This window comes from Cherax quadricarinatus, chromosome 8, assembly GCF_038502225.1.
Source record: "Cherax quadricarinatus isolate ZL_2023a chromosome 8, ASM3850222v1, whole genome shotgun sequence".
In the NCBI taxonomy this organism is placed as follows: domain Eukaryota; kingdom Metazoa; phylum Arthropoda; class Malacostraca; order Decapoda; family Parastacidae; genus Cherax; species Cherax quadricarinatus.
This window is the reverse complement of record NC_091299.1, coordinates 9,643,528-9,658,834: the sequence shown is the minus strand read 5'-3', so window position 1 is coordinate 9,658,834 and position 15,307 is coordinate 9,643,528. Positions and strand designations below refer to the sequence as shown.

Sequence of the window (15,307 nt, the reverse complement as noted above, 5' to 3'; positions counted from 1 at the left end):
ACCTGCCGGCAACCCACAAACAGTCTTCTAACGTCTGAAATACCCTTAAATCCACGCCCACACTGGTGCCACCATTTGTCATGTGGGTTTCGATAAAGTGGATGGGGTAAGAATACTCACGTAGGCTGGTAGTACGTATAATACATGTATAACAGAAAGTATGGGAAGGCACCAACAGCCGACCTGCCTCTCTCTGCTCCCTATCTTGACTGACTCACAGTGCCTATGGGTGAGGGGGTGTTTGAAATCCTGCTATGGTCAGCAGCAATATGAATACAATCAGTGATTCACGCAGAGACGGTTGGTAGTGAGTCATCAACTGGTACACTGGTTACTGGTAACTGGTTACTAGGAACTGGTACTACTACTGAGATATATATATATATATATATATATATATATATATATATATATATATATATATATATATATATATATATATATATATATATATATAAATAAATATATATATATATATATACACCTACCATCCAACTTACGACCTGCTCGACTTACGACCACTCGACTTATGACCGGCGTTTTTTATGCCAAATTTCTGCGAAGTAAACTATTTGTATTGTGCACAGTGTTTATCCTAAACCTTACAGTATAAAATACAGTACTAACAACATAAAAAGTAAAGTAAAACATGAAATACCAAAATAAAACAAAATAAAGTCATTACAAAAATGTTTTGTTGATATTCAGTAGTAAAGTTCGACTTACGACCAGTTTCTTGGAACCGAACTCGGTCGTAAGTCGGATGGTAGGTGTATATATATATATATATATCTATATATATATATATATATATATATATATATATATATATATATATATATATATATATATATATATTTTTTTATATTTTATATTTTATCACACCGGCCGATTCCCACCAAGGCAGGGTGGCCCGAAAAAGAAAAACTTTCACCATCATTCACTCCATCACTGTCTTGCCAGAAGGGTGCTTTACACTACAGTTTTTAAACTGCAACATTAACACCCCTCCTTCAGAGTGCAGGCACTGTACTTCCCATCTCCAGGAATCAAGTCCGGCCTGCCGGTTTCCCTGAATCCCTTCATAAATGTTACCTTGCTCACACTCCAACAGCACGTCAAGTATTAAAAACCATTTGTCTCCATTCACTCCTATCAAACACGCTCACGCATGCCTGCTGGAAGTCCAAGCCCCTCGCACACAAAACCTCCTTTACCCCCTCCCTCCAACCCTTCCTAGGCCGACCCCTACCCCGCCTTCCTTCCACTACAGACTGATACACTCTTGAAGTCATTCTGTTTCGCTCCATTCTCTCTACATGTCCGAACCACCTCAACAACCCTTCCTCAGCCCTCTGGACAACAGTTTTGGTAATCCCGCACCTCCTCCTAACTTCCAAACTACGAATTCTCTGCATTATATTCACACCACACATTGCCCTCAGACATGACATCTCCACTGCCTCCAGCCTTCTCCTCGCTGCAACATTCATCACCCACGCTTCACACCCATATAAGAGCGTTGGTAAAACTATACTCTCATACATTCCCCTCTTTGCCTCCAAGGACAAAGTTCTTTGTCTCCACAGACTCCTAAGTGCACCACTCACTCTTTTTCCCTCATCAATTCTATGATTCACCTCATCTTTCATAGACCCATCCGCTGACACGTCCACTCCCAAATATCTGAATACGTTCACCTCCTCCATACTCTCTCCCTCCAATCTGATATTCAATCTTTCATCACCTAATCTTTTTGTTATCCTCATAACCTTACTCTTTCCTGTATTCACCTTTAATTTTCTTCTTTTGCACACCCTACCAAATTCATCCACCAATCTCTGCAACTTCTCTTCAGAATCTCCCAAGAGCACAGTGTCATCAGCAAAGAGCAGCTGTGACAACTCCCACTTTGTGTGTGATTCTTTATCTTTTAACTCCACGCCTCTTGCCAAGACCCTCGCATTTACTTCTCTTACAACCCCATCTATAAATATATTAAACAACCACGGTGACATCACACATCCTTGTCTAAGGCCTACTTTTACTGGGAAAAAATTTCCCTCTTTCCTACATACTCTAACTTGAGCCTCACTATCCTCGTAAAAACTCTTCACTGCTTTCAGTAACCTACCTCCTACACCATACACTTGCAACATCTGCCACATTGCCCCCCTATCCACCCTGTCATACGCCTTTTCCAAATCCATAAATGCCACAAAGACCTCTTTAGCCTTATCTAAATACTGTTCACTTATATGTTTCACTGTAAACACCTGGTCCACACACCCCCTACCTTTCCTAAAGCCTCCTTGTTCATCTGCTATCCTATTCTCCGTCTTACTCTTAATTCTTTCAATTATAACTCTACCATACACTTTACCAGGTACACTCAACAAACTTATCCCCCTATAATTTTTGCACTCTCTTTTATCCCCTTTGCCTTTATACAAAGGAACTATGCATGCTCTCTGCCAATCCCTAGGTACCTTACCCTCTTCCATACATTTATTAAATAATTGCACCAACCACTCCAAAACTATATCCCCACCTGCTTTTAACATTTCTATCTTTATCCCATCAATCCCGGCTGCCTTACCCCCTTTCATTTTACCTACTGCCTCACGAACTTCCCCCACACTCACAACTGGCTCTTCCTCACTCCTACAAGATGTTATTCCTCCTTGCCCTATACACGAAATCACAGCTTCCCTATCTTCATCAACATTTAACAATTCCTCAAAATATTCCTTCCATCTTCCCAATACCTCTAACTCTCCATTTAATAACTCTCCTCTCCTATTTTTAACTGACAAATCCATTTGTTCTCTAGGCTTTCTTAACTTGTTAATCTCACTCCAAAACTTTTTCTTATTTTCAACAAAATTTGTTGATAACATCTCACCCACTCTCTCATTTGCTCTCTTTTTACATTGCTTCACCACTCTCTTAACTTCTCTCTTTTTCTCCATATACTCTTCCCTCCTTGCATCACTTCTACTTTGTAAAAACTTCTCATATGCTAACTTTTTCTCCCTTACTACTCTCTTTACATCATCATTCCACCAATCGCTCCTCTTCCCTCCTGCACCCACTTTCCTGTAACCACAAACTTCTGCTGAACACTCTAACACTACATTTTTAAACCTACCCCATACCTCTTCGACCCCATTGCCTATGCTCTCATTAGCCCATCTATCCTCCAATAGCTGTTTATATCTTACCCTAACTGCCTCCTCTTTTAGTTTATAAACCTTCACCTCTCTCTTCCCTGATGCTTCTATTCTCCTTGTATCCCATCTACCTTTTACTCTCAGTGTAGCTACAACTAGAAAGTGATCTGATATATCTGTGGCCCCTCTATAAACATGTACATCCTGAAGTCTACTCAACAGTCTTTTATCTACCAATACATAATCCAACAAACTACTGTCATTTCGCCCTACATCATATCGTGTATACTTATTTATCCTCTTTTTCTTAAAATATGTATTACCTATAACTAAACCCCTTTCTATACAAAGTTCAATCAAAGGGCTCCCATTATCATTTACACCTGGCACCCCAAACTTACCTACCACACCCTCTCTAAAAGTTTCTCCTACTTTAGCATTCAAGTCCCCTACCACAATTACTCTCTCACTTGGTTCAAAGGCTCCTATACATTCACTTAACATCTCCCAAAATCTCTCTCTCTCCTCTGCATTCCTCTCTTCTCCAGGTGCATACACGCTTATTATGACCCACTTCTCGCATCCAACCTTTACTTTAATCCACATAATTCTTGAATTTACACATTCATATTCTCTTTTCTCCTTCCATAACTGATCATTTAACATTACTGCTACCCCTTCCTTTGCTCTAACTCTCTCAGATACTCCAGATTTAATCCCATTTATTTCCCCCCACTGAAACTCTCCTACCCCCTTCAGCTTTGTTTCGCTTAGGGCCAGGACATCCAACTTCTTTTCATTCATAACATCAGCAATCATCTGTTTCTTGTCATCCGCACTACATCCACGCACATTTAAGCAACCCAGTTTTATAAAGTTTTTCTTCTTCTCTTTTTTAGTAATTGTATACAGGAGAAGGGGTTACTAGCCCATTGCTCCCGGCATTTTAGTCGCCTCATACGACACGCATGGCTTACGGAGGAAAGATTCTTTTCCACTTCCCCATGGACAATAGAAGAAATAAAAAAGAACAAGAGCTATTTAGAAAAAGGAGAAAAACCTAGATGTATGTATATATATATATGCATGTGCGTGTCTGTGAAGTGTGACCAAAGTGTAAGTAGGAGTAGCAAGATATCCCTGTTATCTTAGCGTGTTTATGAGACAGAAAAAGAAACCAGCAATCCTACCATCATGCAAAACAGTTACAGGTTTTTGTTTCACAGTCATCTGGCAGGACGGTAGTACTTCCCTGGGTGGTTGCTGTCTACCAACCTACTACCTACCTATATATATATATACGTATATATATACGTATATATATACACAGTGGGCCCCCGCATACCGTTGGCATCACATAACGTTAAATCCGCATACCGATACATTTTATTGCTAAGATTTTGCCTCGCATACCGCTAAAAAACCCGCTCAACGCTATTCGTCTGAGACGCGTCTAATGTGCGGCCTGAGCCAGCCTCACATGTTCCGCCAGTGGCATTTTTTACCAGCCAGCCTTCGCGGTAACATCCAAGCATACAATCGGAACATTTCGTATTATTACAGTGTTTTTGGTGATTTTATCTGCAAAATAAGTGACCATGGGCCCCAAGAAAGCTTCTAGTGCCAATCCTACAGGAATAAAGGTGAGAATTACTATAGAGATGAAGAAAGAGATCATTGCTAAGTATGAAAATGGAGTGCGTGTCTCCGAGCTGGCCAGGTTGTATAGTAAACCCCAATCAACCATCGCTACTATTGTGTCCAAGAAAACGGCAATCAAGGAAGCTGTTCTTGCCAAAGGTTCAAGCGTGTTTTCGAAACAGAGATTGCAAGTGATAGAAGATGTTGAGAGACTCTTATTGGTGTGGATAAATGAAAAACAGATAGCAGGAGATAGCATCTCTCAAGTGATCATAAGTGAAAAGGCTAGGAAGTTGCATGAGGATTTAATTAAAAAAATGCCTGCAACTAGTGATGTGAGTGAATTTAAGGCCAGCAAAGGTTGGTTTGAGAGATTTAAGAAGCGTAGTGGCATACATAGTGTGAGGCTGCCAGTTCGGACCACAAAGCAGCTGAAAAATATGTGCAGGAATTCAAGGAGTACATAGACAGTGAAGGACTGAAACCTGAACAAGTGTTTAATTGTCACTAGGGACTTTTTCTATGACTGGTTACACCATGCATTTGCCCCCGATGTGAAAAATTACCTAATTGAAAAGAAATTAGACCTTAAGTGCCTCCTGGTATTAGACAATGCCCCTGGTCATCCTACAGATGTGGCAGAGCGACTTTCTAGGGACATGAGCTTCATTAAGGTGAAGTTTTTGCCTCCTAATACCACTCCTCTCCTGCAGCCCATGGACCAGCAGGTTATTTCCAACTTCAAGAAACTGTACACAAAAGCTATGTTTGAAAGGTGCTTTGTAGTGACCTCAGAAACTCAACTGACTCTAAGAGAGTTTTGGAAAGATCATTTTACCATCCTCAATTGTGTAAACATTATAGGTAAGGCTTGGGAGGAAGTGACTAAGAGGACATTGAACTCTGCTTGGAAAAAACTGTGGCCAGAATGTGTAGACAAAAGGGATTTTGAAGGGTTTGAGGCTAACCCTGAGAATCCTATACCAGTTGAGGAATCCATTGTGGCATTGGGGAAGTCCTTGGGGTTGGAGGTTAGTGGGGAGGATGTGGAAGAGTTGATGGTGAAGGACAGTGAAGAACTAACCACTGATGAGCTGCTAGATCATCTTGAACAGCAAGAGGGCAGACCTGAGGAAACTGCTTCGGAGGAGGGGAGAGAGAAATTGAAGAAGTTGCCTACTTCTAAGATTAAGGAAATCTGTGCAATGTGGCTTAAAGTGCAAAGCTTTATGGATGATAATCACCCTGACACAGCTACTGCAAGCCGTGTTGGCAACCTGTACACTGACAATGTTGTGAACCACTTTAGGAAAGTCATAAAGGAACGAGAGGTACAGGCCTCTATGGACAGATATGTTGTGCGACAGAAGTCCAATGACTCTCAAGCTGGTCCTAGTGGCATTAAAAGAACAAGGGAAGTAACCCCAGAAAAAGACTTGCTGCCTCAAGTGCTAATGGAAGGGGATTCCCCTTCTAAACAGTAAGAAGATAACGCTCTCCCCTCCTCCCATCCCATCAATCATCACCAGATCTTCAATAAAGGTAAGTGTCATGTAACTGTGCATGTAATCTTCAGTTTGTGTATTAAAATTAATATTTCATGTGGTAAAAATTTTTTTTTTCAATACTTTTGGGTGTCTTGCACGGATTAATTTGATTTCCATTATTTCTTATGGGGAAAATTAACTTGACTAACGATTATTTTGACTAACGATGAGCTCTCAGGAACGGATTAATATCGCTGGTTGAGGGTCCACTGTATATATTCTTCTAATGTTGACCAGGGTATTTCCATGTTGGACACTGTCCCTTGTTTGGTGGGGGGTACAAATTATTTTCTTTTCCCACCTTCATATTTGCTTCAAGACATTATTTCATATTTAGCATCATGGTATTCCCTGCAACTCTGGTTCTTGACACTGTAAGTGTTCGCTCAAGAGGTTAGCCTGATCCTGGCTCCTGAACATTTGGTCTGCTTTCACACGACCCTTTTCGATTTAGTGCTCTTTGATTATAATAATTATAATGTCTGCTTTCACTGCTTTGCTGATATAGGGAGCATGCCTCCTCCTGTAGTCCTGCGCCATATTTTGTGATGTCCCTTCTGGTGTCCCAGGGCCTTTGATACAAATTATAGTTTTGGACTGACCATCCAGGCCACATGCCATCACCTCCTGCTGTGGACACATTGGGTTGCCTACACAATCATCAAAGTGCTTTCTCCAGAAAATAGGCTGTTTTTCGTTCCTGGACCTCCTTCACAGACGGCATTGTTCCAATCCAGTGAAACTAAGCTCTTAAACACAGACAAATGTCTCTGGGCCTATACAGGTCATTAGTCACTGTAGAATATTTTTTCTAGTTTATAGTCTAGATTCTGAGTTACCTTCCTGTGTAGCCACATGGGGCATTGCCTCCTAAAATAAGACTGATATATATGAGCCATCCATGAATGCCTTTTTTTGCTATTTACAGTCTTTTCATTTGTGACTGCACATGTTTTCTTGCCTACTGTTTGTTGATGGTTCTGGTGCATAGTTGTCCTGGCCATGAAAAAATGCTGTTACTGCTCACATTTGCTTCCCAATGCTAACTTTGCTCAAGTCCATGTACAAAGATCCTCACTTCAGAGCACTGGCAGGGACACTTATCAGCAGTCTGGTAAATTTCCTTTCCCCTCTGAATGTGCTGTGGTCAATGTGAGGCCCACTGGATTTTGCCTCTGATCATCAGCTGCCTCCTCCTTATCTTAGTGCTAGTGATATAATTAGGGGAGGCTTTCCTGTTGCCCTGATTGCAGAATAACATGTCTTAAAGCAAGTCGAATACATTTCCACATAAGGAGCCTTGGGAGGCTCATTCTTTGCACCACAACCCCCAGCTGCTGTGTTTAGATAGCCAAATGGAGATTTAGGGAGATGGCATTGCCCACAACAAGCAACCAGCAACACAGAGATTAAGGATGATTTAAAACAGTGCAAAAGCATGAGCTGTGCCATTATTGGTGCTTAGAAAGGCAAGTATCAATGTGAATGAGGTATGGCATTCCAGATGTACCCTTGGTTGCTTCATGTGCACTTTTTTTTTTTTTTTTGCTTCAACACACATTCATACTCTCATTTATTCATTTATTTACAAATCTATTAATCAAATTTTGCCTCATAATGTAAATAGTTAAGTCTTGACATTAAACTCTTCCCACTCTTTTATTTGTATAAGTGTCCAGTGACTAGTAAAGGATATCAATGTTTATAGGTCAGTAGGCCTGGGTCCTTTGGTTCACAATCATAGAGGCAGGGCTCAGTTGCATGTAAATACAATAATAAAAAAAATACAAATAATAATAATAATAATAATAATAATAATAATAATAATAATATTTTAATTCATATTATACATAAATACAGTTCAATAAGCTGAAAGCACAGCATTTTGGACAGACTTAGACTAGGACTAAGATTAGCTGACACTAAAAGACTACAAGCTTATGGGTCTAGTACAAGGTACTGACAGGAAGTTAATAGTAAAGATAGAAATCAGAAGATTTTACACTAAAGATTAAAAAGTGTAACTGACAAACTGAAAAATGTTGAATTGTAGTTTTATGAAATTATAATAAAGGATCAGATTGTATTAATACAGCACACAGTAATTATTTAAGCTTTAATTTGAATTCACTATACTGCAATTTTTCAATTTGTCTGTTTAAGTTACTTCACATATTTTCCCTTTATTTTTATCCTTAATTTGCTGTACATGTTCAAACAAACACAAGACATATCAAAAAGTTATTTGTTTCCAGTGTCATGCTTGTGTGTTCTGCTGCAATTTTCCAGGAAATGTCTTTGGTCAGCATCAGCATTACAATGTAGAGTTTTAAAGATGTGGAGTGAATATTAGTATGTATAAATGGCATTAATATTCAGTAGATTGAAGGACTTTAATAAAGGCATAGTGTGAATGCCTATAATTAAGTCTGTAACTGTTCTAAGTTCTGCCTTTTGTTGAGTATCCTTTAATCTATTGCTCCTTGTTGCACAGGTAAATAGGTAACCAGGTGTTCTTGAAGACTTCTACACCTGTATTGGCAATATTTCCAATATATGCTGGTAACAGGTTGAATATTCTTCAACCAAAGATGTTAACAGTGTTTTCTTATTATGCCCATTACATCCCTGCTTTTCACTAGGTCTATTATACACTTTCTCTGAGTATGTTAGAGAAGTGTGGATTTGAAAGTAGACCCTCAAGTATCTTCCAAGGATAACATATGCATATTGTCTGGTACAGTATATTACTGGATATGAGTGCATAAGTTGCCCTCAACCATAAGACAGGGAAGGGGGGATATAATCTCTCAAATCAGTTTTTTGCTTAACCCCAGACATGAGACAGGGAGGGGTACATTATTTTGAGGCCTCACATATGGGTGTAAATCTACAACTATCGCCAAACTTTGGGTAGCTTTACAAATAGTTGGGTATGAGTTCAACTTGCCTAGCATGGGCCAGTAAGTCTACTGCAGTACTTCATTGATGTTCTAATGTTTTTACATGCAGTTTTCATAACCTCTGTATCATCAGGGCTAAATTGTAAGGATATTAGAAATGTTTATATACAAATTTGAATGGACTTCAAGATTTGTATATCCTCTGCTTCCCTTTATTTTAGTATTCAAGGTTTAAATGAGAGGAAAATTAATATAATGTCAATACAGTACCTTGCGTATGTAAAGTGTGTATCAGTTTAGTTATTAAACTCATATTTTGTGATACACTAACAAGTCACAGGTTATGAGTGCACATGTTCTGATCCTGAGACACCACCTGGCTACTTATCTCCATTTTACAAAATCAGGGCTAAACTGAGAGAATATTGGATATATCGATACAGTACTTACTGTATGTACACAATGTGTTAATTTTATTGATATAAACATGGCTCAGTTGCAGTCATTTTTTTCATATGGGTACCACACCCCATCTCTCTCTCTCTCCCACTCTTAACCGGTATTTGACATAAGAACATAAGAAAGGAAGAACACTGCAGCAGGCCTACTGAGCCATGCTAGGCAGATCCAACTCACCCACCCACACCCTGAAGACTTCCAAATAAATAAAAGATATATATAAACCAATAACTGTGAAGAGAAAACAAAGGAGATCAGTTGCAAACTGGCACTATAAATTTTCAGGTTGTTTGTGCCAAGCCAGCTACACCAACCTGTGAATTTCTGTTCGAGTGCAGAGAGGCAGAGGTTGAGATGAGGGATTCAACTGACTTGACAGGTCGGAGACGCTTGGAAGAAGAAGGGGCAATATCTGCCTCATTCACCACTGAGTCCTGTACAGTATTATCAACACATGAGAGGGTTAATGGGAACTGGGGCAAAGGATCTGTTGTGGGTATTCAGCAGGACATCCAATGCCAGTAGGTGGGGAAAACACAGGAATCTGATAAAATGGAGGGATACAAAAAACTAATAATATTATTAACAATAATAAGTTACAATTATCATTGTTGTATTACTTTTCTAGACATACAAACTTTTTTAAGATTCTGAAAATACATAATTAATATTTGGTCAGGATACCATACTGTATGAAGAGCCTATATTATGTACATCATTTTGGGCAGAACTACCTGGTAAAGCCACTAAAATGATGTACTGTAGAGGGTATTCAAGCTTGGAGAATACAGTAAACCTTCAATTTAACAGATTTCAAAAGACATATAAATGTGTCTTTCCACAGATGCCTCTGTTCTATGATTCATTTTTAATCTTCCAGAGACCTGTCTGCTGATATTTAATCTTTCAGAGACCTGCCTGCTGACAGCTCAACCATACTCTTTCCCTTTAATGTGATATTCACTCTATCCTTACCTAGACTTTTTTGTTACCCCTCATCACCTTGCTCTTTTCTAAGTTTGCTTTTAATTTCTTTCTTTTACACACCATCCCAAGTTAGTCCAATGACTGTCATCATCCAAGAACAAATGTGACAGCTCCACTTAGCATCAAATCCAACACCTTTTAATCTCACATCCCTCTCCAACACCCTTGCATTCACTTCTTTTACAACTTCATCTATAAAAATGTTAAACAGCCATGGTGATATCACCCATCTCTAAGTCTTCATTTCATTGAGAAATAGTCCCTCTCCCTCCTACGTACCCTAACCTAAGTCTCATTATACACACAAATACTCTTTACTAGTTTTGGTAACCTACCATCTATTCTATACATTTGTAACATCTGCCACATTGCTTCCCTATCTAATGTATCATATGTGTTTTCTAAATCCATAAAAAGCATTAAGTACTGCTCACTTATATGCTTCTATGTAAACATTTGGTCTACATACCCCTACCCTTTCTAAATCTTCCCTATGTCTATGCACTCCTACTATGTCTAGCCCCTCTCTCAGTAATAATTCTACCATACACTTTACCCAGTATACTCAAAAGGCTTATACCACTATAATTCTTATATATTCTCTTGTCTCTGCATGCATTGGTCCCATGTATATAAGGAACTTATGCATGTTATCTGCCAATTCTTTGGTACTTTACCTTCTTTCATGCATATGTTGAACAAATACACCAACCACTCAAATATTAGTGCCCCACCTGCTGTTTTAGCACCTCTGTCTTAATTATATCTGGTCCAGCTGCTTTACCCTGTTTCATTCAACCCACTACTTCACAGGCTTTCTTTATTTCTGTATAATGCTACCCTCCCTGCCCAATGCCTGAAATCAATGCCTCTTTATCATTAACATTCAATAACTAGTCAGAATATCCTTTCCAGCTTTCCAGTACATCTACCTTCCCATTCCCCTATTTTGTTTTAGGCTCTTTAAGCTTTCTTACTTTTATGATCTCCAAAACTACTTCTATTCTCAGCAAAATTTGCTGAAACAATTTGCCCATTCTTTTATTAGCTCTTCTGCACACCCTCACCCCCTCTTACCCTCTCTTTTCTTGTTCCTATAACCTGCCTTCCATGTATCTTTGTTATTTTACAATGTAAAAAAGTCTCTCATGTTAACTTTTTTCTCCCTTACCATCTTGACCTCTTCTCACCTATATTTGCCCTTCTGTCAGGATTGCAGTCTTAAATTTACCCCTTACTTCTTTGACCTCCTCCCCATTGCCTGTATTTCCTCTAGCCCACCTTTCTCCCAACAGTTGCTTATATCTTTCCCTGTCTCCTTAGGTCATTCACTTCCACTCCTCTCTTACCCAACGAAGCCATTCTTCATATACACCATCTATCTCTTACTCATACAACAGCTACCACTGTTGATCCTCCAAGAACATGTAAGTCTACCTATTACCTCTTTTGTCTGCTAGTATACAATCTAACAAACTGTTATCATTGTACCATATCCCATATCACTTATATTTACCATCTATTTTTTCTAAAAATAGGTATTACTTGTTAACAAACTCCTTTCTATATATAATTCATTTAAGAGTCCCTCAGTTTCTATTGACCCTCGGTACTGTAAACTTACCTACTTTAGCATTTAGGCCCCCACAACAATAATTCTGACGTTGCTTAAAATTCATTGCACATTCTCTAATGCATATCTCTCTTCCCCCATGCATAAACACTTACTAGAATCCACTTCTCATATCCCATCTTTATTCTTGTCCACATAATTCTTAAATTTATGAACTTATACCCACTTCTCTTTCCATAGTTGATAATCTGATATTACAGCAACTCCTTCAGCACCTGATCTAATACCATTTACTCCTTGTCCTTGAAATTCTCCCCCAAAATTAAATGTGTGCACAAGATATGGAAGACTCTTAGTGTCTGTTCCTGTCTATATGCAGAAACAGACAGGCATAAATGTCCTTTCATGGCAAACCTGAAAAAAAAGCAGCTTACCGAGATATTCAGGTGAATATCACTTGGTGTCGATGCTTTTCTTGGGTGCTTGTGTACACTGCGTCCCTTACTGAATATACTTTTCCATCCTGAAGGAGATTTCTTTTGCTTAAGACTGCCACCTTTCCGACTAGGTAGTTCAATTACTGTGTGATATTTTGGGGGCAAATTCTGTGGTCCTCCGCCTGTGGGAAGGGGAACACAAATCGATGAAATGGATTAATAACATTCATGAAATTAGGTAATAGATGTTACCACAATTTTTTTTTTTAACACATTATCTGTCTCCCATCGAGGGAGGGTGACTCAAAAAAGAAAGAAACACTTTCACCATCATTCACACATTATCACTGTCTTTGCAGAAGCACTCAGATACAACAGTTTAGATGTCACTCCAAACACCCAATATCCCAAACCCCTCCTTTAAAGTGCAGGCATTGTACTTCCCACCTCCAGGACTCAAGTCCAGCTAACTGGTTTCACAAAATATATGCAAGAAATTAGAAAGAGCATATATATAATGTAAAGTACTGTGCTTTCTGTCTTAAAACCATAAGGAAAACTGATGCTGTTTTATGTTTGTTTTATAAGATTTTATGATGACTGTTCTATGATGGTTATTTATCTTTATTTTATGACATTTATTTAAAGATTTGTATTTTACAGTATGATGTTTATTTTATAATGTTAATTTGATGTTTATGTCAATTCACCACTGTGGGTGAAATGACATAAATTAAAGGTTCCCCCTCTCTTTAAATTACCACTTGTCATCTTGTACCATTATCTAACCAAGACTCATAGTAACAGCAGTGTTGTATTAATGAAGAACATAATCCAGCAGTTGGTTACTGTATTTAGCTATCAACATTAACCAGCAATCATTTATTCATTCAACATTATCCAGTGATCAGTTATTCAGCTTCCCCCATTATCCAATTATCGGTTAATAGGCTTCCAACATTATCCCACAATCAGTTATTTGGCTTCCAACAGATTGAATATGTAACATCTTTTTTTTTTCTTTAACATACTGGTTGTCTCCCACTAAGGTAGGGTAACAAAAAAATCAAAATACATCCAACATGCACCCTTCAATAGAGTAAAATCAGAGCTTGTCACAGTGAGAATCTTGTGCCCCAGGATATAATGCTTGCCCCAAATTCTCTTTCTCATATCTGACAGATGTATATCATAGCACTATCATCCTTTGCAGGCGATACTAGAATTTGTATGAATGTGGCATTCACTAAGGACATAGCAAACTTCCAAGTCTTCTAGTGGGTCATAGTAAACAATATCATGTCTAATCCTTAAACTGTCCAAACGCAGATCTACATTCACTCTCGTGGCGCTCCGAATATTTTGAAAAATAAAAAAATTGTTTTTTTCTTTTAAAATGAAGAGCACATTTTTCTACGTGTTATAGAATTAAAAAATATTTAGGGTCAGTACTTACCGAGATGTAAGACCATGAAGTTGGCTCTGGATGCTCACCTGAAGGCAACATCGACTCCTGCCGCTTGCAGAAGTGTTGTCGATATACCTTTTTTTCTCGAGAGTCACTGGACCCCTGTCGCACAAAAAATCTGTCCAGAGAGGCCTGTTTCTGGCATCTCTTAGATTTGCCTAAAATGGGACACAGCATTGTCATTGAACATGTTGATGACACGGCTTGAAACAGCTTTGTTAGGGTGATATTTCTCCATAAAACTTTGCACCTCACTCCACTTTGCACAAATGTCCTTAATTGCTGAAGAAGGCACATTCTTCCCTCTCCCTTCCTCCTCCTCTGAAGCAATTTCCTCAGCTAAGGTCTGTTGCTGTTTCAGATGAAGGTCTTGTTTCGGATGAGCACGTGGAGTAATGCCCACTGAACGAGTAACAAAGGCAGACTGAGTCACAAACGTATGAGCAGCCGCATCCTGTGGGCAGGCAGACGCATCTGGTATGGATGATTTCTGAGTGGATGTACAAAAACGGGGAAAATTTCGCTGATAAAAGTGGTCAAAAACTGAATTGTACGATAATTGGACTGGACGAAAACCGGGGTTCCACTGTATATAAAAAGCACATTAATTCTGATGTGGATGTATTCTATCAAGGACAAGAAGGCCTTGGTTTGTCAATGTCACTCCAAGGAAAAAAAGATGTACCACATGGTGACTCATTTCTTTCTAATGGGGTGAACCCGTGTTCTGGGTACAGTAAGGTGTCTAAAAACATGGACATATAATAGGCCACTGCAGAAGCAACCACTGGCTTACCAGTGCTGGACTTGGTACTATGTCACTAATGGCAAGCCATGGTAGTAGTGACTGCTGGCTTCCCAGAGCTGGATATACCTCTGATTAGTTTCAAGTGTCTGGAGCCTGGCCATGGGCCAGGCTTGTCTGGTGCTAGCCTGGTCAACCATTCTCTTGCTGCTGGTAGCCCACCGCCCCACATATCCATCACAGCCTGGTTGATCTGGCACCTGGTAAAGATACTTGTCCAGCTTCCTCTTGAAGACACTTCTACACTTGTTCCAGCAATGTCTCCATTATCTTCTGGTAAGATGTTGAATAATCTGGGACCCCGGATGTTGATA

At 39.1% G+C, this 15,307-nt stretch overlaps 1 protein-coding gene across 8 annotated transcripts in view; it reads right to left on the bottom strand.

Annotated features, from left to right (window-relative positions):
- CdGAPr (GTPase-activating protein CdGAPr) overlaps positions 1–15,307 on the bottom strand; it is a 1,516,021-nt gene that overhangs the window by 24,816 nt on the left and 1,475,898 nt on the right. For 7 of the 8 annotated variants that reach the window (XM_070082835.1, XM_070082834.1, XM_070082837.1 and 4 more), the window contains 2 exons: positions 12,718–12,902; positions 10,038–10,157 (listed from right to left, as the gene is read on the bottom strand). In XM_070082835.1, the coding sequence (XP_069938936.1) occupies positions 10,038–10,157; positions 12,718–12,902 (305 nt within the window). The remainder of the gene's footprint in view (positions 1–10,037; positions 10,158–12,717; positions 12,903–15,307) is intronic. The other variant, XM_070082838.1, reaches the window with a different exon arrangement.